The sequence below is a fragment of the Microcebus murinus genome, chromosome 29 (assembly GCF_040939455.1).
Source record: "Microcebus murinus isolate Inina chromosome 29, M.murinus_Inina_mat1.0, whole genome shotgun sequence".
NCBI classification, from domain to species: domain Eukaryota; kingdom Metazoa; phylum Chordata; class Mammalia; order Primates; family Cheirogaleidae; genus Microcebus; species Microcebus murinus.
Window position 1 is genome coordinate 902,768 of NC_134132.1, and position 27,661 is coordinate 930,428.

At 43.6% G+C, this 27,661-nt stretch overlaps 1 protein-coding gene across 1 annotated transcript in view; it reads left to right on the forward strand.

The window, feature by feature from the left end:
* The window catches only part of SLC39A8 (solute carrier family 39 member 8), a 74,668-nt gene extending 47,798 nt beyond the window's left edge, over nt 1-26,870 (forward strand). The window contains exons 6-8 of the mRNA XM_075998742.1: nt 18,050-18,257; nt 18,444-18,628; nt 25,419-26,870. Of these exons, the coding sequence (XP_075854857.1) occupies nt 18,050-18,257; nt 18,444-18,628; nt 25,419-25,568 (543 nt within the window). The 3' untranslated portion in view covers nt 25,569-26,870. The remainder of the gene's footprint in view (nt 1-18,049; nt 18,258-18,443; nt 18,629-25,418) is intronic.
* The last annotated feature ends 791 nt before the right edge of the window (nt 26,871-27,661 follow it).

Below are 27,661 nucleotides of genomic sequence, written 5' to 3' on the forward strand. Positions count from 1 at the left end.
CAGGATAAGACTGCAGAGACTTCTTGGTTTCCTACTTGATTTACAAATGCAAAGAAAGAAAGAAAACAGTGGATCTATTAATATTTGATGGTGGGATAGAAGGAAAGACAAATTTGATAAGGGTTCCTGTTGGTGTGGATCAGTCTTGGCAGGAGTTGGTCTGCTGGGGCTGGAAGACCAAAAGTGAGTGTATGAGCCTGGGTTACAGAAAAGAATCCTGGCGTCATTAGCAGAAATGCAGCAGTCAGGAAGAAAGCCCTGGAAGGGTGGGGAGAGAAGGAAAGATGATTAAATTTTCCCCAAATAAATGTTTTTATTGAGGCAAGGCATGCATACAGAGAAGTGCACAGCCACCACTGCAGAGCTCTATAAATGTTTACAAAGTGAACCTACCCATGTCGCCACCACTCAGCCCATGAAACAGGTTATTTATTACTAGCTCTACAACAGCCCTGTGAAGGAGGTGTTAAATTTACTTACAGGTGAGTAAATTAAGACTCAGTTAAGTAACATAACTCACTCAAGCTCAGGCAGATAACAAGTGGCAAAGACACTCCGAGACCTCGTCCCGGGGTCTTGCATCCCCAGCCCGTGCTCATTGCATGTACATGACACTAACTTCCCAATGAGAATATTGCTCTAATCAGTTCTGATTTCTAACGATTAACTTCCAATTGAACTTTTCTAGCACCACCTGTAGTGAGTTGAGGATTTTCTGCTTAGTGAAACCTCTTAAATTTTGATTACCAATCTGTAATAGCCGGTAAATTATGACTTGTTCTATTTTGCTTATAGCCTGGGCTGTAGCGTATCTTGGCAGCATCTATAAAAGTTGCTTTCAAAACAATGTTTTGGCGAAATTGTACATAACATTTTTAAATGATCTAGAGAATACTAAATTATTGTCATGTATTTGATGTGCTATGTTAATCTCATCCATACACGGTGGCGGGTTTTCTTAAGGGCCTGAACCATACACCTGGCGCTTGCTACTAGAGCCCAGTTTGTCAGTGTCAGCTCTGGAAAGCAATAAAAGTGCATTTATCCAAACATGTTCTATACTAAATTGCTTTCACTAATCAAGCAGGACTTATCCCTATTTAGAAGAATTAGTAAGGTTTTACTCAATTAGGCTTGATGTCAAGTTAATTCTTCCCCCATTAGTATAATGAATTACTGTGTTGTTCTGTCATGCATGCTGATTGATAAAAAAAAAAGTTGATAGTAAGTGCCAGTACATTTTTGTTTTGAAAAATAAGGGAAAAAAATATAAGCTGTTTAAGTAAATTATTCTAGGCATCAGAAAGAGTTGCTTAGGCCGGGCGCGGTGGCTCACACCTGTAATCCTAGCTCTCTGGGAGGCCGAGGCGGGCGGATTGCTCGAGGTCAGGAGTTCGAAACCAGCCTGAGCAAGAGCGAGACCCCGTCTCTACTATAAAATAGAAAGAAACTAATTGGCCAACTAATATATATAGAAAAAAAAAATTAGCCGGGCATGGTGGTGCATGCCTGTAGTCCCAGCTACTCGGGAGGCTGAGACAGAAGGATTGCTTGAGCCCAGGAGTTTGAGGTTGCTGTGAGCGAGGCTGACGCCACGGCACTCACTCTAGCCTAGGCAACAAAGCGAGACTCTGTCTCAAAAAAAAAAAAAAAAAAAAAAGAAAGAGTTGCTTAATTCTGCTTTGTAAAGAGCCCAGTTGCAACGGCATAAGCAAGGGAATATGTAAATGCGTACTTGACTGCTGGCGGGTCTTTAATGTCAGCTTCTTCAAGATTTTTTGTAAAGCCTGCGTTTTAAAGGATGACCATTTCATAATTATTGGATTGCTAAAGTAGGCCTCTTTGGTTTCTTTGGCTTCTCCTATTTGCTCATTTAAAAATACTTACATTGTGCTCTGTTCTTTACATGCTACGTCCTGCAGTTTGGGAATACTGAATCCCGACCTGGTGAGTAAGTTTTGCCCTGTGGATTGCAGTACGAAGAATTTGCCAGAGCATGAAGTGTTTCATTGTTGGGATAAACGAAATCTGTCTCCCTTAAAGAGGCATTTGGGGTGGCAGAATTTATTCTATGTTTTATTATTCCATGTCATATTTATTCTACAGATTCAAAATAAGGATTCCAAATTCGAGACATTGCAAAGCTGAAGTATCCTGCAAAGGAAGTGTGGTCTTGCCAAAATGCTTTGACATTACTACATTACGTAGTAGAGTGTGAGCAGATTATCACACACACATCCCTGTAGAGATTCATTTGTCTCTATAATCGTATCCATTCAGTTTTATGCCTGAGGCCAATGTCCAGATCACAAATCTCACTTTTATAACTACCAATACTTCCCTGATAATCTTTGTGAATAAAAAGAAAGGAAGGTATTTGAAGACCAATTTAAGTGCTCCCTTTAAGAAATGTATCTTCAGGTTAGAGTCAGGTCATTGATTAGGTGGTAAAATTTGATTTTACTATATGTTCTAGATGTTTGCCTTTTAGATAGAGAATTTCAGTCCCTGTCTGATAATCTCAATCTAATTAAGTTAATAACTCCTCATTTATTTTAATTAAGTGGTGACTTTCTCTTGCCTTTCACTTTGCTCACAGGCTAATTAGTGGCACAATTTATTCAGAAGTATTGTAAGTTTTGAGTTCTACTCAGTGGAAAGGAGAGACCAATGTGTGAACCCCATTCATTTTTGAAGTGGTTGAGATATTATTGCCTTTTATTTCTGTTATCAGGTATCAGAATGTTAAAAAAGAACAGACTTATTTTATTGAAGCTCCTATTTAGGAATATCAAAGAACTTAATGGATATGACTTCCCTGAACCTTCACAGAAACTCAGTGAAGGCAGAGAGAGTTAGAAACATTTGGCCGTGGAGAGAGCACCAACAAAGGACATCTGTGAAGGTTCAGGAAACCATTCGGCCTCTGGGGCTATGCTTTCTAGTTCCTCCTCCTGTATTAGTAGGTTATAAACTACTTATTGGCAAAACTACTTGAGGGATTGATCATCATTAATAGTTTCTTAGGCTTCAAACAAAACACCCAGTTTTTAGTTTGTTCTATATTTGGCAAAGTAGAATTGCAAAAATTCTTTATGGGGCAGACATCACTTTTGCATAAATAGCCTATATTTTCTTGATATTTTTTATAGTGGTTATGACTTTAATCAAAACTCCAGAGTGAAACAACTTTTATATTAAAACAATAATAGCAGCTTAATTGGGCCTCCATGATATATCAGGCTACTTTTGTGATAATATTTCGTGTTCTGAATGACATCTGGTCCATGACATCAATCAGTGAGGCTCTGTGGAAGGGCAGGAAGAGATGGCAGTGACTTGTCCATTCGTTCTTCTATTATGTGTCTAGTGACCAGCTGCCAAGTGCCAGGATCTGTTCTCGAACCCGGAGATACCGTGGCAAACCGGGCAGCGAACGCAGTTGCTCGTCAGTGCTCTTGTTCCTTCCGGGGGACACACAGCCCGACACCACAGGGTCACAAATGCTGTGCGGGAAATTGCAACGTGGCAGCGTGAGGATGTTTCGGTCCCTGAGTTTGTTTAGGTGATTAGGGGAGCTCTCTGTAAGGAGAGCACATTTAGGCTAAAATCTGAATTATAAGAGGGACCTATCCATCCAAACGCTGGGGACAAGATCGTTACAGCTGAGGACACAACCAGCGAAGAGTCTCCAGGGCGGAAAAGAGCTTGCTGGGTTTCAGGAACAGAAAGATGGTCAGAGTAGTTAGGGTTTGGTGGATGCTTCTATATAATGATATGGGGGAAAATTCTAGATGGAAATCCTTCTTCAGAGTAAGCATTCTTGTGGTCTAAAATTTAAATGGTATTGATCATCTAAATAAGCCTTTTGTTACAAAATTCCACTTTATTAAATGTAACTCAGTCAGAAAAAGCCAGTGAAGACAACAGCTGTGTTTTTTGACTTGCAGTGTGTGAACGGCAGTTTGTCTGTAGTGGACTCGAGATCGCAGGCGTGTCTCTTCCCCTCAGTGATAGGCACCACTGTGTGGGTCTGTAGTGGACTCCAGAGCCCAGGCGTGTCTCTTCCCCTCAGTGATGGGCACCACTGTGGTGTCCGTAGTGGACTCCAGAGCCCAGGCATGTCTCCTCCCCTCAGTGATGGGCACCCTTGTGTGTGTCTGTAGTGGACTCCAGAGCCCAGGCATGTCTTTTCCCCTCAGTGTTGGGCACCCCTGTGGGTGTCTGTAGTGGACTCCAGAGCCCAGGCGTGTCTCCTCCCCTCAGTGATGGGCACCCCTGTGTGTGTCTGTAGTGGACTCCAGAGCCCAGGCATGTCTTTTCCTCTCAGTGATGGGCACCCCTGTGTGTCTGTAGTGGACTCCAGAGCCCAGGCGTGTCTCCTCCCCTCAGTGATGGGCACCCCTGTGTGTGTTTGTAGTGGACTCCACAGCCCATGCATGTCTTTTCCCCTCAGTGATGGGCACCCCTGTGTGTCTGTAGTGGACTCCACAGCCCAGGCGTGTCTCCTCCCCTCAGTGATGGGCACCACTGTGGGTGTCTGTAGTGGACTCCAGAGTCCAGGCGTGTCTCCTCCCCTCAGTGATGGGCACCACAGTGGGTGTCTGTAGTGGATTGGAGAGCCCAGGTGTGTCTCCTCCCCTCAGTGATGGGCACCCCTGTGTGTGTCTGTAGTGGACTCCAGAGCCCAGGCATGTCTCTTCCCCTCAATGATGGGCACCACTGTGCTGTCTGTAGTGGACTCCAGAGCCCAGGCGAGTCTCCTCCCCTCAGTGATGGGCACCGCTGTGGTGTCTGTAGAGGATTCCAGAGCCCATGCGTATCTCCTCCCCTCAGTGACGGGCACCCCTGTGTGTGTTTGTAGTGGACTCCAGAGCCCAGGCATGTCTTTTCCCCTCAGTGATGGGCACCACTGTGGGTGTCTGTAGTGGACTCCAGAGCCCAGGCATGTCTCCTCCTCTCAGTGATGGGCACCCCTGTGTGTGTCTGTAGTGGACTCCAGAGCCCAGGCGTGTCTCCTCCCCTCAGTGATGGGCACCACTGTGCTGTCTGTAGTGGACTCCAGAGCCCAGGCGAGTCTCCTCCCCTCAGTGATGGGCATCGCTGTGGTGTCTGTAGAGGATTCCAGAGCCCATGCGTATCTCCTCCCCTCAGTGACGGGCACCCCTGTGTGTGTCTGTAGTGGACTCCAGAGCCCAGGCGTGTCTCTTCCCCTCAATGATGGGCACCACTGTGCTGTCTGTAGTGGACTCCAGAGCCCAGGCGTGTCTCTTCCCCTCAGTGATGGGCACCCCTGTGTGTGTCTGTAGTGGACTCCAGAGCCCAGGCATGTCTTTTCCCCTCAGTGTTGGGCACCCCTGTGTGTGTCTGTAGTGGACTCCAGAGCCCAGGCGTGTCTCCTCCCCTCAGTGATGGGCACCACTGTGGTGTCTGTAGTGGACTCCAGAGCCCAGGCGTGTCTCCTCCCTTCAGTATGGGCACCCCTGTGTGTGTTTGTAGTGGACTCCAGTGCCCAGGCATGTCTTTTCCCCTCAGTGATGGGCACCCCTGTGTGTGTTTGTAGTGGACTCCAGTGCCCAGGCATGTCTTTTCCCCTCAGTGATGGGCACCACAGTGGGTGTCTGCAGTGGACTCCAGAGCCCAGGCATGTCTCCTCCCCTCAGTGATGGGCACCAATGTGGTGTCTGTAGTGGACTCCAGAGCCCAGGCATGTCTCCTCCCTTCAGTGATGGGCACCACTGTGGTGTCTGTAGTGGACTCCAGAGCCCAGGCATGTCTCCTCCCCTCAGTGATGGGCACCCCTGTGGGTGTCTGCAGTGGACTCCAGAGCCCAGGCGTGTCTCCTCCCCTCAGTGATGGGCACCAATGTGGTGTCTGTAGTGGACTCCAGAGCCCAGGCATGTCTCCTCCCTTCAGTGATGGGCACCACTGTGGTGTCTGTAGTGGACTCCAGAGCCCAGGCATGTCTCCTCCCCTCAGTGATGGGCACCACCGTGCTGTCTGTAGTGGACTGGAGAGCCCAGGCGTGTCTCCTCCCCTCAGTGATGGGCACCCCTGTGTGTGTCTGTAGTGGACTGGAGAGCCCAGGCGTGTCTCCTCCCCTCAGTGATGGGCACCACTGTTGTGTCTGTAGTGGACTCCAGAGCCCAGGCGTGTGTCTTCCCCTCAGTGATAGGCACCCCTGTGTGTGTCTGTAGTGGACTCCAGAGCCCAGGCATGTCTCCTCCCTTCAGTGATGGGCACCACTGTGGTGTCTGTAGTGGATTCCAGAGCCCAGGCGTGTCTCTTCCCGTCAGTGATGGGCACCAGTGTGGGTGTCTTTAGTGGACTCCAGAGCCCAGGCGTGTCTCTTCCCCTCAGTGATGGGCACCACTGTGGATGTCTCCCTTGTCAGTGACCCTCAGCCAACAGCTCAGCGTGACCTGCTCGAGACTGGACCCACGGGCTCCTTCCCTGGTGAGGGAGCAAGTGGCCATATGTTCTCCCGTTAATATCTGAAGACTCGGGTCTCTGTCGTGGTCTCTTGGTCTCTGCCACACAGGCCCAGGAGTGGCACGGCCGGGTCTGGTTGTCTGGCTGTGCGGTTCTGGTCCCGCCCACGTCCTGCTCTCCTTGCTGGGGTCAGATGACAGCGGCGCTTGTCCAGTCTTGGTTCGTGGGTGGCGCTTTGCAGCAGCGACAGCAGGTCGCAGCCCTGGGCACTGCTATGCTCATCTTTAATAATAAGATGCCCACGTACTGACCACTGCCACATGCTGAATTCTCAGCTGAAAAGAAAAAGTTACCCTGTCCTGTCAGGAGATTTGAATTCACCTCGTGAACTTCAGTCACGTAAGCACTGGCAAACAGACAGACAAACGACAGCAAAACAACCTCTGCGCTGAATTCCATAGTATATGGATGCATCAGTTGGGAATGGATTAGTGAACCTTTTTTATGCATACTCTTTCCACATCATGTGCAAATGTCCATGTGTTTGTTCTTTGGAAATGTTGGATTAGATGCTTCATGGGACATGAATATGTCATGCGAGAAAATGTTCTTTTACTACTAGTACTTCTTTATTTACTCAGTCCACAAATACTCACTGAGTGCCTGCAGTGCTAGATTCTGGGTGAACAAGAGTGAACAACACAGAAAATGAAACCCACATCTCTTAGAGAGCACGGGCTTCGCTTGTTTGGCAGGTTCAAATCCTGTCTCTGCTTCTTTCTGGAGATACGACTTTGGTCAAGTTACTTAACTCCTCTTTTCCTCAGTTTCCTGTAAAATGGGGATACTGCCCATGCAGCGTCATGGTGAAGATTAGATGACTTGATGCTTGTCAATGCACAGGACAGCACCAGGAACGCAGTGAGCGAGAATGCTGTTGGCGGCTCTGGTATTGTCGCCGTTAATAGTATTGTCACTGTTCTGATTTCTAGTGGTGTGTCCTGTGTCTTCCATGCTCAGTTTTCTTTTCCTAAACTGGTCATCAAGTCTTCGGGGCGGCGCAGGGACAGCGGTAAGAGGGAAGACGGCATGGAACCCCGTCTTCTGTGCGGCTGCCGCCCAGTCCCCACACGCGGCGGGGAGATGGTCTCTGCGTCTCTGAACTGCTGAAGTGCAGACCAGGGTGCTGGTTGCCCTCGTGTGCGTGGCTTTTATTCTGTCTCTGTGTGCTGGCAGCTAGCCTGTCGCCCCTCACACCCACTGCGCGTGGCCGCCCGCCGCCGTCCTGAGCGCCTGTCTTGTCACGGGTGGTGGCAGCCACCACTGGCTCTCGTCCCTCTTCTCATCTGTCGTTCTTTGCCTCTCATTGCTTTCCCCAGCTCCTTGCCCAGGTGGTGCATGAGTCTGGTTTTTTTTTTGTTTTTTTTTTTTTTTTGAAACAGAGTCTTGCTTTGTTGCCCAGGCTAGAGTGAGTGCCGTGGCGTCAGCCTCGCTCACAGCAACCTCAGACTCCTGGGCTCAAGCAATCCTCCTGCCTCAGCCTCCCCAGTAGCTGGGACTACAGGCATGCACCACCATGCCTGGCTAATTTTTTCTATATATATCAGTTGGCCAATTAATTTTTTTCTATTTATGGTAGAGACGGGGTCTCGCTCTTGCTCAGGTTGGTTTCGAACTCCTGACCTCGAGCGATCCGCTCACCTCGGCCTCCCAGAGTGCTGGGATTACAGGCGTGAGCCACCGCGCCCGGCCAGAGTCTGGGTTTACTTTGCCAGCAGAAAGTGCTCCTTTTTTCGCAGTGCCAGTCATCAATCACAGGGAGTATGTTGGGTGGGAATTTACACGTTTCGGTTCTTTTTGGCATAGTTCATGTCAAGTGGTGAGCATGCAGCAGGCAGCCGCCGCACAGGCCTGTCTGCTCTGTGGCACCCACCCCGCCCCCGCCTCCTCGGAATTATTCTGGGAGTCGTGACGCTAAGCAATGTAGATATTCCTGGATTTTGGGAACACTGCTTTTCAGGGTCCTACCAACTGATTTCTACAACTTACATTAAAATTTATTTTAATGTATCAAGTTTCTGGTGCCTCCTGACTCCCTTTAAGATCTGACAGTGACAGTGAGAGCTGCATGGGCTGGGGAGTGCGTCACACAGGCGTTTTGTGGAAATGGCATCCTCTTTCCTGAATGCACCAGACCATTAATGACATCCTCATCTGTAGCAATAGTGGGCAACCTTTTAGAGTGGTGCAAATAGTCCATAGGATAACTGTAAATATTGAATTAGGATGTACTTTAAATTCTTTAATACTTTAAATATTTTAAATATTGGCAATACTTTAAATATTGGCAAAATAGTAGCAGATTTCTTGAAAACTCTTCAGGTTTCTCCTAAATTATTTTCTTCAAGGTAGTAAAAATGCTACAGTCTCAAACTGAGAATGATTGACAAATAAACTCCTAAGGACAAAAACAACTTTACTGACATTCCACAGAAGGGTTGGAGAGAAAGGAAACAATTTTCAATATTTTTAGAAATTGTTATTTTCTTGTTAATAGTTATTTTCATTAACAAAGAGAATCTTGGAAACAGTTTTGAGATTTTCCTGAAACCAAAAAACAGGAGACTAAGTGCATTTGAATTATATTTGGTTATATGCATTAGAGGTAAGATTAATTTCTCCTTTCTCATATGAAGGTTTACTTTCGTTATATTGAGCTGAGAACATTTTAGGACCAGGGGAGAGACTGAGGATTCACTGGCTGTAACATACAGACATTGAAATCATTAGAAAATCTACTCATAAAAGCAAAGCCTATCAAAACTCTACATTTGTAGAGTACTTTTAACTCGTTGTAGTACATTTATGTCGATTAATCCTTTTTGTTACTTTTTCCCTTGCAACAGATTTAATAGTGTATAGGCTGTGAGTGTTGTGTTTAGATTTTGAACTAGTAATGTCCTTTCCAGAGAGAGAAGACACATTCAAATAAGGATAAATGATAAATAGATGAGGGACAAGTCACAAAGCTCTGGGTGGGCTATAGTTGAGCCACAGGGGAGAGTGTGGTACCTGAGGCCAGTAATAGTGGAGCTGTTAACAACCCATAGCCTAAGGGAAGGGAGAAGGGAGAAGTTACTAGAACCTCAAAGCAGCTCATCTTATACAGAAAGCCACTGTAATGGAGCAGTTTTTTTTTTAAGTTTCAATAGATTCAGGGGGGTATAAACGCAGTTTCTTTGCATGTGTATATTGTATAGTAGTAAAGTCTGGGCTTTTACTGTACCCATCACCTGAATAGTGTACACTGTACCCATCAGGCAAGTTTTCATCTCTTACCCCTCCCATCCTCCCACCTTTGGAATCTCCAATAATTATTCCGCTCTGTATGACCATGCGTACCCATAGCTTAGCTCCTACTAATAAATGAGAGCATGTAGTATTTGATTTTTTTGTTCCTGAGTTACTTAGGATAATGGCCTCCAGTTCCACCCAAATGTCTGCAAAAGACATTATTTCATCCTTTTTTATGGCTGAGTAGTAGTCAATGGTGCATATACAACACATTTTCTTTATCATCCGTTGATGGACACTTAGGTTGATTCCATATCTTTGCTATTGTGAATTGTGCTGTGATAAACATATGAGTACAAGCATCTTTTTGATATAATGGCTTATTTTCCTTTGGGTAGTTCCCCAGTAGTGGGATTGTTAGATCAAATGGTAGGTCAACTTTTAGTTCTTTGAGAAATTTCCATACTATTTTCCATAGAGGATATGCTACTTTACATTACCATCGATAGTGCATAAGCATTCCCTTTTCACCAATCTGCACCATCTTGGTTTTTGACTTTTTAATCTTGACTATTCTGACTGGAGTAAGGTTGGGTGTCATTGTGGTTTTAATTTGCATTTTGCTGATCATTAGTGATGTTGATTTTTCATATGTTTCTTGGCCATTTGTATGTCTTCTTTTGAAAACTGCCTGTTCATCTAATTTGCCCACTTTTTAATGGGATTATTTGTTTTTTGCTTGCTGCATTGTTTGCATTCCTTGTAGATTCGGGATATTAGTCCTTTGTCAGATGTATAGTTTGCAAATATTTTCTCCCATTCTGTAGGTTGTCTATTTACTACATTGATTATTTCTTTTGTTGTGCAGAAGCTTTTTAGTTTAATTAAGTCCCATTTGTTTACGTTTGTTTTGGGTGCATTTGCTGTTGGCGTCCTTAGTCATAAATTCTTTGGCTAGGCCATTGTCCAAAAGAGTTTTTCCTAAGTTTTCTTCTGGAATTGTTATGGTTTCAGGTCTTACATTTAAGACTTTAATCTATTTTGAGTTAAGTTTGGTATGTGGTGAGAAATAGGGATCCAGTTTCATTCTTCTATATATGGCTATCCAATTTTCCTAACACCATTTATTGAATAAGGTGTCCTTTTCCCCATGCAAGTTTTACACAGTGATCTTTAATTGGGGACATAGCCAGCCTAAGTTACTCCTCAAAGAGGAAGCCAAGGGGATAAATATCCTGCTCTCCTTCTCCTCCTTCCCTCCAATTTATTAGAACTTGTTCTCTGGAACTATCTGGAAGACAGACAGGGGCATAAGACCCATTTGATAAAGGTCTTATGGGGTGGATAACTGGGAAAAGACATGCAGAGAGCGGATCTGGAGGGGGAAATGAAAGATATCTGAAACATTTTACTCCTTTTTTTCTATCTGCCTCCACTCTTTTCCTTTATGTGGGTGACAAACGTGTGTTCCCACCGTAGGGGATGAACAAAATCCCTTCAATTACTGTATCATGTGTGATGTCTTTTTATTAACTTTGCAACCTGAAACTAAAATATTGGCTACCACCAGTATTCTTCATATAAAATACTGGGAGAAGGGGAGAGGGAGAAAAGATGCAATTAAGGCACATTATTAATAATCATAGCTGCTCCTTACTTCTAGCTGGTCATGAGGCCTAAGCTGGTCAGGAAAGGGCCCCTTACCCACTGTGCCTTCTGTTTACCTCACTGTCTGGCATCATCTTAACCTGATGGATCTTTTTTCACTTAGAGCAACCCAAACCTTCATTTCTGTTATAGCTGAGTCCTTGGTGGTCTTGTTTTTATTGGTGTTGCTGTTCTTCCTTGACCAGGACTCTTAAGAAGGGAGTAAGTACTATGAGGTGTCCCACTGAATTCCCTGAGTTTTAAGCATTGTTCTCATCCCCATTATGTAGCAGAAAATCAATTTCCCCTGAACATTGGTGCCATTATGCTAGCCAGTGTAGTGCCTGCCTTATCTACTTGTTAGTTTAGGGGCATAGAAAACCTCAAATTGCCAGGGGTTAGTTTTATTTCCAATGAATCAGAAAACAAGCATGTTTCCTGGTAAGGCATTAATTCCTTGGATGTTAGGACCTTCTAACCCACAAAGCCCAAAGGTTTGGGGATAAGAATTATTAAGTGGACTATTAGGTATAAAAATAAGATGGTGACCAGGTGTGGTGGCTTGTACCTATAATCCTAGCACTTTGGGAGGCTGAAGTGGGAGGATCGCTTGAGGCCAGGACTTCAAGACCTACTAGGGAATATAATGAGATCGTACCTCTACAAAAAAATAAAAAAAATAGCTGGATGTGGTGGTGTGCATATGTTCTAGCTACTTAAGAGGCTGAGGCAAGAGGATTGCTTGAGTTCAGGAGTTTGGGGCTGCAGTGAGCTATGATGATCACTCTCTGCAATGCACTCCAGTGAGGGTGACAGAGCAAGACTCTGTCTCAGAAACAAACAAAAATTGGACCACTTTTACCTCCATGCATTCTCTGCAGCACAGGTGGCATCATACATTTGGCTGTTGGCATAAGGCAATATCCGCAACCCACCGACAGAACTCCAGCCTCTCAGAGTGGCATCTGCTGCCTGTGTCAGGGCACTCACAGCTGTATCAAGCTGGGTGCTTCAATGAAGAGGCAAATGATAGGATCCATGAATTTTATGGATTGAGACCATTGCCTCACTTCCTTTGCTAAAAATTGAATAGGAGGTAATTTTTATAGGAAACCTTGGCTCTACTGGGTCTACTTTAAGTCCATGAATGATGGTGCCCGCAGAAGACCTGACGGCAGGGAAGGCCTGTATTAAATATGTCTGTCTTTGTGAGTCTGAAGAAACCCCCTTTGGATGGGAGGGATCCAGTGAATAATCCTGATGTCACACAGAGCCACCGGGGCCCTCTTGCCCTGTTAGACACTGATGCCCTTTTGGGGGCTCAGCCTCAGCCTTGGCTTTTGACAGGTTGGGGCTGCTGTAGTGCTGGAAGGCCACATCTCCCTGGCCAGAGGAAGAGAAGCTGAACTCCTAAAGAGCTTCCCTCCTCACCACTCTGGCACTTTGTATGTGGGACCGTTAAGCAAACATTGGGATGGCTGAGGAAAGATACCGAGGGACATTTACCATCAGGTCTTCTTGCCCACTGTATTGCTGAGGCTGTCTTCTGTGATAGCCCTTAAGAGGTTTAGTGGAATAGGATTAGATTCACTGTGCCCAATGAAAGAGGCTCGCCTGCATGTTCTTCTCCTCCTTGTCTTTGTCCTTCCTGTCTTCCTTCACCTTTGATTCCTCTCCCTGCTCCTCCTCTTACTCCTCCCTGCTCTCTTCCTCCTCCTCCTTGTTCTCAGCTTTCTCCTTGTACTTGTCCTCTCCCTCCTCCTCAACCTTCACTACCTTGTCTTTTTCCTCCTCCTCCTCCTCCTATCTCCTCAGGTTACTTGTCCTCCTCCTCTTCCCCTGTGCCTCTTCCTCCTTTTCAACTTCTTCCTTCTTGCTTAAAGTTAAACTGTTCTGGAATGAGCTTACATGCTTCTTCCCTTTTAATTTCATAGTCCTTTGTTACTTTTTCTTTTTCTTTTCTCCCCTCTATTTATATTGGGATTCTACTTAGTCTCCCCTCTACTTTTATAACCTCGGTGCATGATGTTCTTTCTCCCCCTGTTCTGATTACTCTACACTTGGCCTTGACTTTCGTTTCCATAAATAACTGAGGCAAGAGGTGTTAAGAGCCTTGCTGAAGACTGCACAGTAGTTCTTGTCAGAGCCAACCTAGAGCTAAGTTTTGGATTTTAGTCTTTTCACTAGATTGAGTTGCCTCATGATGGCTGAGGATAGAAACAGCCTCACATTTGAATAAAAGCCAAACAGGGAAGCAAGCAAGTAAACAACAATTATAACAGCAATCAAAAATTAAAAAGGAGGGAGAGAGAGGAATACTCACTGACTTAACTAGAGAAACCTGAATTTAGTGTTCTCTCTGCTCAATACTTTAGTTCCAGGTGAATTGTAAAAGAAGTCTTTGTAAATGTTTGCCTACTTTGGTTTGTTCCAGAACTGTTAAAAATGTGTAACTCTTAACCCGCCCAACAGTATCATTTGGGACCTAAGGTCGTAGAGCTAATATGAGGCATAATACATAGAGTCAATAGTATCTGTGCTGAGAAGTAGGAGAATCGCACTTGATAATTCAATTTCTTTTGCAGAATTAAAGGTATTTGTGTACATATTCTGTATATGATATCAGGTAGTCAAGCCTTGATTTTGTAGTCTTTTTCCCTAAACCATCACAGGTAAATAAGGAAACTATGAATATGTGATTAGGTAAACCATATTGGAAGATAAAAAACAACTGCTTTAATCCAAATAGTCTCATCAAGTGTACCTTAGCAGTAAGTTTTACAAAGCCCAGGTCACTTCCTCTATGCATTTTTCTATGGCCACTATTATTCCTCCTTCAGCTTCAGTACTTGCTTCCTGCTCTGAGGCATTTTATTTTATTTTATTTCAAAATATTATGGGGATACAAATGTTTTTGGTTACATGGATTGTTTTTGTAATGCTTGAGTCAGGGCTGTAAGTGTGCCCATCAGCCAGATAGTGTTCATTGTACCTGTTAGGTAGGTTTTCACCCATCCCCTCCACCTCTCCTTCTTACTCGGTTTCCATTGAGTTTTACTCCCCTCTCCACACATATGTTCACTGGTTAGTTCCAATTTAATAGTGAGTGCATATGGTGCTTGTTTTTCCGTTCTTTAGATACTTCACGTAAGATAATGGTCTCCAATTCCATCCAAATTGGTGTGAAAGATATTAATTTATCATATTTATGGCTGAGTAGAACTCCACAGTATACATTTACCACATTTTCTTAATCTACTCATGAATTGATGGGCACTTAGGTTCATTTCACATCTTTGCAATTGTGAATTTTGCTATTAATAAATATTTGAATGCAGGTGTCTTTTTAATAAAATGACTTCTTTTCCTTTGGGTAAATACTCAGTAGTGGGGTTGCTGAATTCAGTGGTGGGGCTACTTTCAGTTCTTTGAGGAATCTCCATACTGTTTTCCATAGGGGTTGTACTAATTTGCAGTCTCACCAACAGTGTATGAGTGTCCCTTTCTCCCTGCATCCACACTAGCATCTATTATGCTTGGACTTTTTAATAAAAGTCATTCTAACTGGGGGTAATAAAAGTCATTCTAACTGTGATATCTCATTGTGGTTTTAATTTGTATTTCCCTGATAATGAGTGACATTGAACATCTTTTCATATGTTTATTGGCCATTTGTCTGTCTTCTTTTGAAAAGCTTTTGTTTGTGTTTTTGCCAACTTTTTAATGGGGTTGTTTGTTTTTTTTTCTTGCTGATTTGCTTGAGTTCTTTGTAGATTCTGGTTATTAGCCCTTTATTGGATATATAGCTTGTAAATATTTTCTCCTATTTGCTCCTCTCTGTTCTCTCTGTTGATTGTTTCCTTGGCTGTGCAGAAGCTTTTTAATGTAATCAAGTTCCATTTATTTATTTTTGTTGTTGTTGTGACTGCCATTGGGGTCTTTTTCATAAATTCTTTGCTAGACTGATATCTAGAAGAATTTTTTCTACATTTTCTTCTAGAATTCTTATGGTTTCATGCCTTACATTTAAGTGTTTTAACCATTGTCAATATATTTTTGTGAATGGTCAGAGAGAGAGGTCCTGTTTCATTCTTCTGCATATGGCTATCCAATTCTTCCAGTACCATTTATTGAATAGGAATTCTGTTCCATAGTGTATATTGTTGCCTGCTTTGTCAAGGATCAATTGGCTGTATGTGGATGGTTTTATATCTGGATTCTCTGTTCTGCTCCAGTGGTCTATGTCTTTATTTTTGTGCCAATATCATACTGTTTTGTTACTATAGTCTTGTAATATAATTCGAAGTCTGGTAATGTGATGCCTCCAGTTTTGTTGTTTTTGCTTAAGACTGTTTGTTTATTCAGGCTTATTTCTGGTTCCAAATGAAGCATAGAATTAATTTTTCTAGATCTGTGAAATATGATGTTAGTATTTTGATGGGGATTGCATTGAATCTGTAAATCACTTTTGGTAAAATAGACCTTTTAACAATGTTGATTCTACCAATTAGCATGATCGTTTTTTTCATTTGTTATGTCATCTGTGATTTCTTTCCTCAGTGTTTCCTAGTTCTCTTTGTAGAAGTCTTTCACTTACTTGGTTAAGTAATTCCTAGGTGTTTTATTTTTCTTGTAGTTATTATGAATGGTACTGAGTCTTTGATTCTCAGCTTGACTGTTATTGGTATATATGGGTGGTACTGATTTGTCTACATTAATTTTGTAACCTGAGACTTTGCTGAATTTATTTCTCAATTCTAGGAATCTCTTGGTGGAGTCTTTGGGGTTTTCTAGATATAAGATCATATTGCCAATGTTCTGGGACATTTTTTACCCAGGCCACCCATTTGACCTGTACTAAACTATGATTTGTATTATGTTGTGCATTTAAAATATATCTATAAAGTAAAAAGACCACATTTTAAGATTAAGAGGAATTATTTTTATGAGTTTTGTTTCTTTACAAAAGGAGATTATATACTTATTCCAACTTTACTTAAAATATTTAAAAGAGATTTTTTTGGAGAAGAAGGGGAGTCTTCCTTATGAATTGCCTTCAGATACTATTACAAACAAGAATTTCCCTCTTCTATAACTTTAGAGTAATAAAACACTCTTACTAAAAAAAGCCCACTTATTTTCTTTGTATTTCTGGGAAGTTCACCAACCATTTTGTGCTTTAAAATCCTCAACTATAAAATGATGATAATAATGGTACTTATCTCACAGAATTTTTATGAATGAATTAAATATCTGAAATACTTAGAGCAGTGCCTAGAACATTATAAATACCATGTGCCTTTGCTATTACTATTTCTGCTATAACCACATCAACAATCATGGTGATGATGATTACTACTAACAAATGACTTTTGGCTGTGCCTACAAACAGGCAACATCTCCCAAAGATGCGAATTTGCCACTAATGGAAACAGTGAACAGATGTGTTGGAAGATCTAAAGTCAGCTCTAAAACTATTGGTCCCCACAGTGTTTTGAGAAATGAAATGATTTGGGAGTAAATGTAAAAAACTATTAGATGATTGCTCTGAAAGAAGCCCCTCTTCATTGAATATATATTACATGTCTTTTGTAAAAGGTCACCGCATACTTTACATCTTGGTTCTCCAAAATACACCTCTCGAAGATATAAGCTGTGTTTTCTACTTCCATGTATTTTCCGTAATATTTAGCACAGTGTTTTACAAGTTACAGATGTTCAATAAATACATCGATTAGCTGCTTAGGTAGAAGTAGGAGGAGGAGAATTAGGAATAAAATGTTCTTGAGTTAATTGCAAATTGCTTTCCTACTTGAAAATGAATTTCCATTTCATTATCGTCTTCTACAACTTCTGGAAAGTGCTTTAGTTTGCATTTGTCATTTGATGATGTACAAGTTTGTGAATTTTGTGGAAATCTAAATTTCTACAAACGGTCCATCATAGGATTTTCTATTTTTATTGTAGTTTCAAAATGGAAATAAGTGTTAGTGTCAAGGCAAGCCTGCTCCAATTACATTTCATGAAATTTGTTAAAATAATTGAAATTTAGAGCTGGTAGAGACCATGCTGTAACAGCATACACACCCACCACAGTACCTGAAGCAGAATGGAAATCAATAAGTTGTTGAAAATAAATGGATTGTTTCGTGCATTCTCATTTTGCAATTGAAGCATCTGGCTGTGAGAGCTCCCTCCAGTCTTGAGTCTCATAGGAGGGCAGGATCAGGATAAATGTTCCTGATGCCATCACACTTTAATTGTGGCCTTCATATTTAAATTGTAACATGGAAAAGGCTATACATTTAGTCTTTGGATGACTTTCTTTATTTTAAAGTATGTATATATGTCAAATTTTTAGACTACTATCACCTTTTAGGAAGGCTGTAGTAAGAAATTGTTCATATAAATCAAAAGGATTGTTTTAGGGAGAAACTAAAGTAAAATGTTTGTAAGTGGCTTGTTCAAGGTGTGCCAGTTGATGAATCCCCTTTCTGTCTACCGTAAGTTTTCTTTGCTCTATTATATTATTAGGGGTTCCTTTCTCCTATGAAACACTTTCTGTTGGAATAATTTGTCTCTCCCAAGACGTGACCCATCTCCCACTTTTCTGTATTTCTTACACTTTCAGGAAATGTTAGTAGTCATGCTGATTGATTTTTCTGCTACTTTACAGGATGGAAAAAGTGAGTCTAGTTCTTGTACCTGTTTGAAGGGGCCCAAACTGTCAGATATAGGGACGATTGCCTGGATGATAACGCTCAGTGACGCCCTCCACAATTTCATCGATGGCCTGGCCATTGGGGCTTCCTGCACCTTGTCTCTTCTCCAGGGACTCAGTACGTCCATCGCAATCCTGTGTGAGGAGTTTCCGCATGAGTTAGGTAAGGGGCTTTGCTTCTCTTGTACAAGTCACCTTGCGGCTCGGTTTCAGCGGGATGAGACGTTCCAGGTGACATGCTCTTGAGATCCTGCTGGTGCACCACCTAGTGAGGGAGCCCTTGTTGGACACTGATGATTATCACCCCAAAATAAAAAACATGTATTCACTTGATATTTTCTTCTTCTAGGGGACTTTGTGATTCTACTCAGTGCAGGGATGAGCACTCGGCAAGCCTTGCTGTTCAACTTCCTTTCTGCGTGTTCCTGCTATGTCGGGCTAGCGTTCGGCATTTTGGTGGGCAACAATTTTGCTCCAAATATTATATTTGCACTTGCTGGAGGCATGTTCCTTTATATTTCTCTGGCAGACATGGTAAGAAATTTTAAAATTATATTTTGTTTTTATTTAAAATTTAGAAATGAGCATCTGGGTTCTGAGTTGAAAAAGGGCAGCCTTTGGCTTTCCGATGTGGAAGGCCTTGCTGTTGTAATTTAAAACATTCTTGTTTCGACTGATCATTTTTCTTGAGTAGTTTACACTGATAGTAATCTGAATGTGATTCTCACTTGATTCTGTAATCTATGACCTTATTGCTAGAGGGTGAAATGATTTGTTTTTACTACAGTAGAGATATTTTTCTACTTATTTATTTATTTTTAATTTAAAAAATAATTTAAATTTTTTGTAGACACGAGGTCTCACTATGTTGCCCAGGCTGGTCTGAAACTCCTAGGCTTGAGCGATCTTCCTGCCTCGGCCTCCCAAAGTGCTGGGATTACAGGCGTGAGCCACCATGCCCAATCCCTTGGTTTCCTTTTGCCTTGTGGTCGGTAAACCTTGCCCTGTATTATATAGCATGTTGCTGTAGGACCTTTCCCCCATCTTTTGTGGGAATGTTACACTTGGAAGAGGAATAACTTGTTAGGCTTGTTAGGGTAAGTAGCATTTTGTTATTTCAAAACCCTAAATAGCAACGGCCTTTTGGCTTAAACTAAAACTGGTACACTAAAATCGATAACATTATAATTTGATGATATAATTTGGGTCGGGATGTACTTATATCTATATTTGTGTCTATGTCTTTATTTATATCTATATATTTATGTATGTGCGCTCTAGTGAGCGTGCATGTGTGTGTAAGGGAGAGAGCCTCTCGAGTGTGCGCACGCATATGTGTAAGGGAGAGAGTGCACTTGTGAGTGTGCACGCGTGTGCGTGTAAAGGAGAGAGTGCTCTTGTGAGCGTGCATACCTGTGCATGTAAGGGAGAGAGTGCTCTTGTGAGCGTGCACCCGTGTGTGTGTAAGGGAGAGAGCCCTCGTGAGTGTGCTCGGACGTGTGTAAGGGAGAGAGTGCCCTCGTAAGCATGCAAGAGAGAGAGTGCACTTGAGTGTGCACGCGTGTGTGTGTAAGGGAGAGAGCACTCATCAGCGTGCATACGTGTGCAGGTAAGGGAGAGATCGCTCTTGTGAGCATGCACACGCATGTGTGAAAGGGAGAAAGCACCCTCGTGAGCATGCACATGTGTGTGTGTAAGGGAGAGAGCACACTCGTGAGCGTGCATGCGTGTCAGAGAGAGCCATCTTGTGAGCATGCACACGGCGTGTGTCAGACAGTGTGCTCTCGTGAATGTGCACATGCATGTGTCAGAGCATTCTTGTGAACACGCATGTGCATGTGTCAGAGAGTGTTCTCGTGAACATGCAAGTGCGTGTGTCAGAGAGTGTTCTCATGAGCATGCATGCACGTATTTGTAAGGGAGAGAGCTCACCCTTATGAACATGCACGCACATGTGTCAGAGCGTTTTCATGAACGTGCACGCACGTGCATCAGAGAGCTCATGCACGCGCCTGTGTCAGAGAGTTTTCGTGAGCACTCACATGTGCTTGTGAGTGTGCACGCACGTGTGTCAGAGAGAATGCACTTGTGGGTGTGCAGGCGTGTGTCAGAAAGTGCTCTCGTGAGCGTGCATGTGCGTGTGTCAGACAGTGCACTAGTGCACGTGCATGCACATGTGTCAGAGAGCGTTCTCGTGAGTGTGCACGCACGTGTCAGAGAGAGCGCGCTCGTGCACGTGCACTCGTGTGTGTCAGAGAGAGTGTTCTTGTGAGCATGCACGTGCATGTGTCAGAGAGAGCGTTCTCATGATCGTGCACGCACGTGTGTCAGAGAGAGCGTTCTCGTGAGCGTGCACGCGCATCTGTGAGATAGAGAGTGCACTCGTTCGCATGCAGGCGTGTGTGTCAGAGAGCATGCTTGTGAGCGTGCACACACATGTGTCAGAGAGAGCGTGCTCGTGAACGTGCATCTGCATGTGTCAGAGAGTGCACTCATGCATGTGCATGTGCGTGTGGCAGAGAGAGTGTTCTTGTGAGCGTGCATGTGTCAGAGATAGAGCGTTTTGGGGAGCATGCACGCGCGTGTGTCAGAGTGCGCTCGTGCATGTGCGTGTGTCAGAGAGAGCGTTCTCGTGAGCGTGCAGGCGTGTGTGTCAGAGAGAGCATTCTCGTGAGTGTGCAGGCATGTGTGTCAGAGAGAGCATTCTCGTGAGCGTGCAGGCGTGTCAGAGAGAGCGTTCTCGTGAGCGTGCACATGTGTGTCAGAGAGAGCATTCTCGTGAGCGTGCACGCGTGTGTGTCAGAGAGAGCGTTCTCGTGAGCGTGCAGGCGTGTGTGTCAGAGAGAGCGTTCTCGTGAGCGTGCACGTGTGTCAGAGAGAGCATTCTCGTGAGCGTGCACGCGTGTGTGTCAGAGAGAGCATTCTCGTGAGCGTGCAGGCGTGTGTGTCAGAGAGAGCATTCTCGTGAGCGTGCAGGCGTGTGTGTCAGAGAGAGAGCGTTCTCGTGAGCGTGCACGTGTGTGTCAGAGAGAGCATTCTCGTGAGCGTGCACGCGTGTCAGAGAGAGCATTCTCGTGAGCGTGCACGCGTGTGTGTCAGAGAGAGCGTTCTCATGAGCGTGCACGCGTGTGTGTCAGAGAGAGAGAGCGTGCTGTGCGTTTTCAAATGGGTCACGGCATTCTAGAGAATGAGAATGTGATGGTGTGTGAAAATCAAGGAATGCTTCTCTTGCTTTTGGAACTGAATGTATTACATACGTAATTAAATAATTTGATTTCTTTCATCTGTCTTCTTAGCTCCAAATTATAATTGCCTAGCTCTGTTGATTGTTCTATGTAGACTCGCACAAGAGTGAGGGTTTCATCACTGAGAACAACCACGTTTATACTTTTCTTCACAGAATTAATGTCTCACACAATCTTTATTCTAGGTGTTCACTTTGCCTTTCTCTGATGTAAGAAGAGGATCTGTTAGGTTTGTTCAGTTTAAAGAAATGATACTAATAAGTGAAGCTGTGCATACTTTAGCAGTTTTGCTTTTTTTCAGAATGGTTTACAGTTTTTGCCCATTTTATCCCAGCAGCCGTCCTCTGAGGTTAGGCACACAGATCGACTGGACTCTGGACACCTCTCGGGTGTTTTGGGACAGTGTGCCTCAGCGTGCATACATGTGCACATATATCATCATTCTGGAATGTTCTGAAAATCTGACAGTTACCAATCTCCCCATGTCACCTTTACAGGTGCAATTATCTGCTGAAACAGGGTAGATTTTAAGTGAAATACTTAGGGTTTTAATTGCTTTCACTGTAATGAGCCTCTTAATGGTCTCCAATCCTAGAATAGTGCATAACTGAAGAACCTTCTGATTTTGTGAGGATAGAGCAAGCAGTAGGAAACAAATTGGGAACCAAATGTATACTTATTCCTAAAAATCTATGTAGCCATCTACTACTGATAGATTTGCTGTACCAGGCCTAGAAATCTCTATGGTCTGGAGCCCCCGGCGTGAAGAAAATAGGCTCAGTTCTTGCACTCACGGAGTTTCCCGTCTAGAAAGAAGGGGACCGGAAATCGAACAAACAAAACATCACACAGATGAATAAACAATTACAAATAATTAAAAATGCTGTGAAATAAAGGAAAGCAGTATATATGATGCGAGATGGTGAGGAATCTAGATAAGTAGGAAGGGCTGAGCTAAGGGAAGAGTTTCAGGAAGGTCTGATTTAAGGTGAAACCTGAAGGATTTAGTCTGCTGAAAACTGGAGTGAGAGTTCAGGCAGCGGGTGTGGCAGGTGTGAATATTTTGAGGAAGGAAAGAGGCTGGATGCATTTAAGGTCCTGAAAGAATTGTGTGGACAGAGGACAGCAAGGCATCGAGAGAGCGAGAGCAAGAGAGAGAGCAAGAGAGAAAGAGAGAGAGCGAGAGAGAATGCATAACATGAGATAAATCCCAGTCCACTGTTTGGTTCAGTTGGAGAAGCTATTTCAGTACTTTTTACTCTTGTTGGAGGCTGAAAGGACCAGATATTCCTATTAAGCTGCCTATACTGAAACCTTTAAACACCCAAAATAAATGACCATGCCTCCCCTCCCAGAAATCTATCACAGATTATCACAAGGCATTATCAAGATAATACCTTGTTTTATTGCACTCGGCTTTATTACGCTTTATGGACATTGTGTTTTTTACAAACTGAAGGTTGGTGGCTGCCCTGTGACAAGCAAGTCTGCCCAATAACCTGTGCTCCCTTCCTGTCTCTGTGTCATGTTCTGGTAATTTGTGCAACATTTCAGACCTTTTCATTATTATTATATCTGCAAGGGTGCTCTGTGACCAGTGATCTTGATGTTACTATTGTTAAGTGTTCTGGGGCACCATGAACTGCACCCACGTAACGCGACAGACTTAACCGTGAATGTTGTGTGTTCTGACTGTCCACCGACCAGCTACTCCCTGTCTCCCTCCCTATTCTCTGAGACACAACAGTATTGAAATTAGGCAAATTAATAACCCTACAATGGCCTCCAACTGTTCAAGTGATAGGAAGGGTCACACATCTCTCACTTTAAATCAAACCCCAGAAATGACTAAACTTATTGAGGAAGGCACGTTGGAAGCCAAAATAGGCTGAAAGCTAGGCCTCTTGCACCAAATAGTTAGCCAAGTTGTGAATGCAAAGGAAAAATTCCTGAAGGGAATTAAAAGTGCCATTCCAGTGAACACACAAATGATAAGAAAGGGAACCGCGTTGCTGCTGATCTGGAGAAAGTTTGAGTGGTCTGGATAGAAGAGGAAGCCAGTCACAACGTTCCTTTAAGCCAAGCCTAATCCAGAGCAACTGTCTTCAGTTCTCTGAAGGCTGAGATGGGCAAGGATGCTGCAGAAGAAAAGTTGGCAGCTAGCAGAGGTTGGTTTATAAAGTTTAAGGAAAGAAGGCGTCTCCATAACAGAAGAGTACAAGACGAAGCAGCAAGTGCTGATGGAAAAGATGCAGCAGAGTTACCCAGAAGCCCTAGCTGAGACCATTGATGAAGATGGCTACTCTAAACAACAGCTTTTCAGTGTAGGTGAAACAGACTTCTGTTAGAGAAGATGCCATCTAGGCCTTTAATAGCTAGAGAGGAGAAGTCAATGCCTGGCTTCAAACCTTCCAAGGACAGGCTGACTCTCCTGTGAAGAGCCAGTGCAGCCGGTGACTTTAAGTTGAAGCCAATGCTCACTTACTGTTCCAAAAATCTTAGGATCCTTAAGGTATACACTAAATCTACTCTGCCTGAGCTCTAGAAATGGAACAACAAAGCCTGGATGACAGCACATCTGTTTACAGCATGGTTTACTGAGTATTTTAAGCCCACTTTTGAGACTTGCTGCTCAGAATGAAAGGATGCCTTTCAAAATATTACTGCTCATTGACAAGGCACCTGGTCGTCCAGGAGCCCTGATGGAGATGCACAAAGAGCTTAGTGTTGTTCTGTGTCTGCTAACTCAGCATCCATTCTGCAGCCCACGGATCAAGAAGTATTTCGACTTTCAAGAACTATTCCACAGGCCGGGCGCGGTGGCTCACGCCTATAATCCTAGCACTCTGGGAGGCCGAGGCGGGCGGATTGCTCAAGGTCAGGAGTTCAAAACCAGCCTGAGCAAGAGCGAGACCCCGTCTCTACTATAAATAGAAAGAAATTAATTGGCCAACTGATATATATATAAAAAATTAGCCGGGCATGGTGGCACATGCCTGTAGTCCCAGCTACTCGGGAGGCTGAGGCAGAAGGATTGCTTGAGACCAGGAGTTTGAGGTTGCTGTGAGCTAGGCTGACGCCACGGCACTCACTCTAGCCTGGACAACAAAGCGAGACTCTGTCTCAAAAAAAAAAAAAAAAAAAAAAAAAGAACTATTCTACAAAACGCACATTTCATAGCACTGCCGCTGCAGGGACAGAGATGCCTCTGTGGGGTCTGAGCAAAATGAGTTGAAAACCTTCTGGAAAGGACTCACCTTCTAGATGCCATTGAGAACTTTCATGTCTCATAGGAGGAGGTCAAAGCATCCACATCAACAGGAGTTTGGAAGAAGTTGGTTGCAGCCTTCACGTTTGACGCTGGGGGTCCAAGGCTCAGTGGCGGGAGCCGCTGCAGACGTGGTGGGAACAGCAGGGAGCTAGAGCTAGAAGTGGAGCCCGAAGATGGGGCTGACTCGCCTCAGCCTGCTCCTGGTGAAGATGCCATGAACACTGTTGAAATGACAACAAAAGATTTAGAACATTGCATAAACTTAGTTGATAAAGCAGCAGCAGGGTTTGAAAGGACTGACTCCAATTTGGAAAGAGTTCAAACACTATCAAACAGCCATAGAGAAGCATTTCATGGAAAGATAAGTCAATTGATGCAGCAAACTTTGTTGCTGTCTTATTTTAAGAAATTGCTGCAGCCACTTTACTCTTCAGCAACTACCCCCTTAATCAGTCAGCAGCCATCAACATCAAGGCAAGAGCCTCCACCGGCAGAAAGATGATGGCTCGCTGAAGTCTCAGGTGATTGTTAGCATTTTTAAGCAATAAAGCATTTTAAAATCAGTGTATGTACATTACTTCTTTAGGCATAATTCTATGTATTAATAGACTACAATGTAGTATAAACATATCTTTTACATACATTGGGAAACCAAAAATACTGGTGTTATTCGCTTTATTGCACTATCACTTTATTGCCGTGGTCCGGAACCAAGCCCGCAGCAGCTCCGGTGTGCGCCTGCCAGCGACTGTTTTGTGTTTTGCCACAAGATGGCAACAGGGATCTAACACTATGATCTGTCTTCTAGTTTCCAGAGATGAACGATATGCTGAGAGAAAAGATAACTGGAAGAAAAACCGATTTCACATTCTTCATGGTTCAGAATGCAGGAATGCTAACTGGATTCACAGCCATTCTTCTCATCACTTTATACGCAGGAGAAATCGACTTGGAATAATAGGAAATGGAAGATGGTATTGTTAATAAAGGCATGCAATAAAACATCTCCAAAGATTTCAAGCTGATCTTATTTAGTTAAAGATAATTTTATTCTCAACCGTAGGTCAAGAAAACTAATTATTGGTGTAAGTCTGTGAAATAGGCCATTATTTGTTGTTAAAATGTTTCAGAAGGTTTTTGGTGTCAGTCTGAAATTCCTAGGAGTCTTTGGCAAACACCCATTTTTCAATGTTTTACCTATATTTAATATCATGATAAAAACAGACATACTTTCTGTAATCACTTAGACCTCTAGACCCAGAAGAAAATACAAGATATATTGTGAAAACCTTTAAAACTCTATGGTCAAAGGTCCAAGTGGTCTCAGAGTGGTTTTCTTTCAGTTAGTTTCAGAGCTTTCTAGAGCAAGTATACCAAAATGTGGAAGAGAATCAGAACATACACAACACTAACATAAAGTGTTCTAAGGCTTTAAGGAGCTCAAGAGAGAAAGATTCCTCATATCTTTTTGTTCTGTTTTGTATTTCAGTTAAGGAACTTGTAGGATTGCTTTGAAAACCACTCTAAAGTAATATGAATTGGGAAATTAACAAAGTTTTGTGAGCCTTACTAATTTCAGGCTCAGAGGCTTCTTTCTACATGTAAACTCCACCAGACTCCATGAAAAGAACAGTATGAAAGCTGGTGACAACTCGGTTTCAGTGTGCCATGTGTTTGCTTTGTGAAGGTGAAGAATATGTTGGTTTGGAGAAAGAAACTGAATGTAATTTTAAGCAATTTACTTTTGAAGATGAACATAATTATTTAGCAGAGAATATTTTAATAAATGCAAAACAACAGCTGGACTGCTGTATGTCAATGACTGATTAACTAGAAAACATATGTTCCTTATGTGTGATTGAGAGTCATTCAGAAAAGACTTCTTTTGTATTCAGTCTACATTTTTCCATATGGTATATCTTGGAAAAAAATGAGCACACCATGGTTATTTTTCTACCTTTTATAAAAGATAGAACCTGTTTACTCATTTAGCAGACTTAGAAATTTGGTCAAAAATTGAACATCTTAGCCCCAGTTCACACTCCCAAGTCACTTAAGGAGAGATGATTTGACAGTGAGGAAAATGATTGACGAAGGCCAGCCATGATCTCAGGAATTACATTTTCCCACAGATCAAAGAATGTTTTCACATAGCAGTAGTACGGATTTGATGAATATTTAACATGTATAATGTATATTTCACTTTGACTGATAATTAAAAAATTATTGTTTGACCAAATAGTAAATACCTTTGAAACCATGTATCGTGTCATTCATTATTCATTTTATATGTCTTTGTTGAGTGACTCCCGTGCACCTGGTGTCGTGGGGGAGAGCTATGAACAGGAAGTCTGCGACGTGTGCAGACTGTGACCCACATGCGCCGTGGTTTGTGTCTGCTGCAGAGTCTGCCGTGATGACGGCCCCTGAGCTTCGTGGTAAGGGTCTGTGGTGCTTAGGAAGGCCCCACTGGACTGGGCATTTCTGAGTTACCACGTCTAAAAGGGTTTCTTTAGGAGCTTAAATTTTTTAAAGAAGTGAACTGGTTGGGAAGAGCCGAAATAGCACCAAGAGTTCACCAGACGTCAGTGCAGGCGGATCGACAGAGCTGGCCCTGACGGCCTGCCCGCGCCGGGGACCTCGACTCCAGCCTGTCCCCGCGCTCTGGTCGCCATCGTCTTCCTTTCGGCCTCACTTTGCTACCTCAAGAGGCTACCATGATTTGCAGACTCCTTCTGTGCTTATTCAAGGGCCATGACAATGCAAGGGGCTCTCAACCCCGCGCTGCATCCGCTCTCCAGCATGACGCTCCTGCGGCTGCCGTCTCCGGCGGTGTGCCCTCCACCCGCTGCGGCCGTCGCCCGCCTGGCTTGTCCCCTGGCTGCTTCCTGTGCTAGGCACGCACTCAGCCGAGGCTGTGGCCACTGGGCTTCCCATACTGGAGGCCTCCAGCTTCCGTGTGGCCCCGCCGTCGGCGGCGGTGCTGGGAAGACGGCAGGTAAGCTGAGGCAGCCAGGCAAGCTGAAGACTCCGAACACCTGTTCCCTTAAT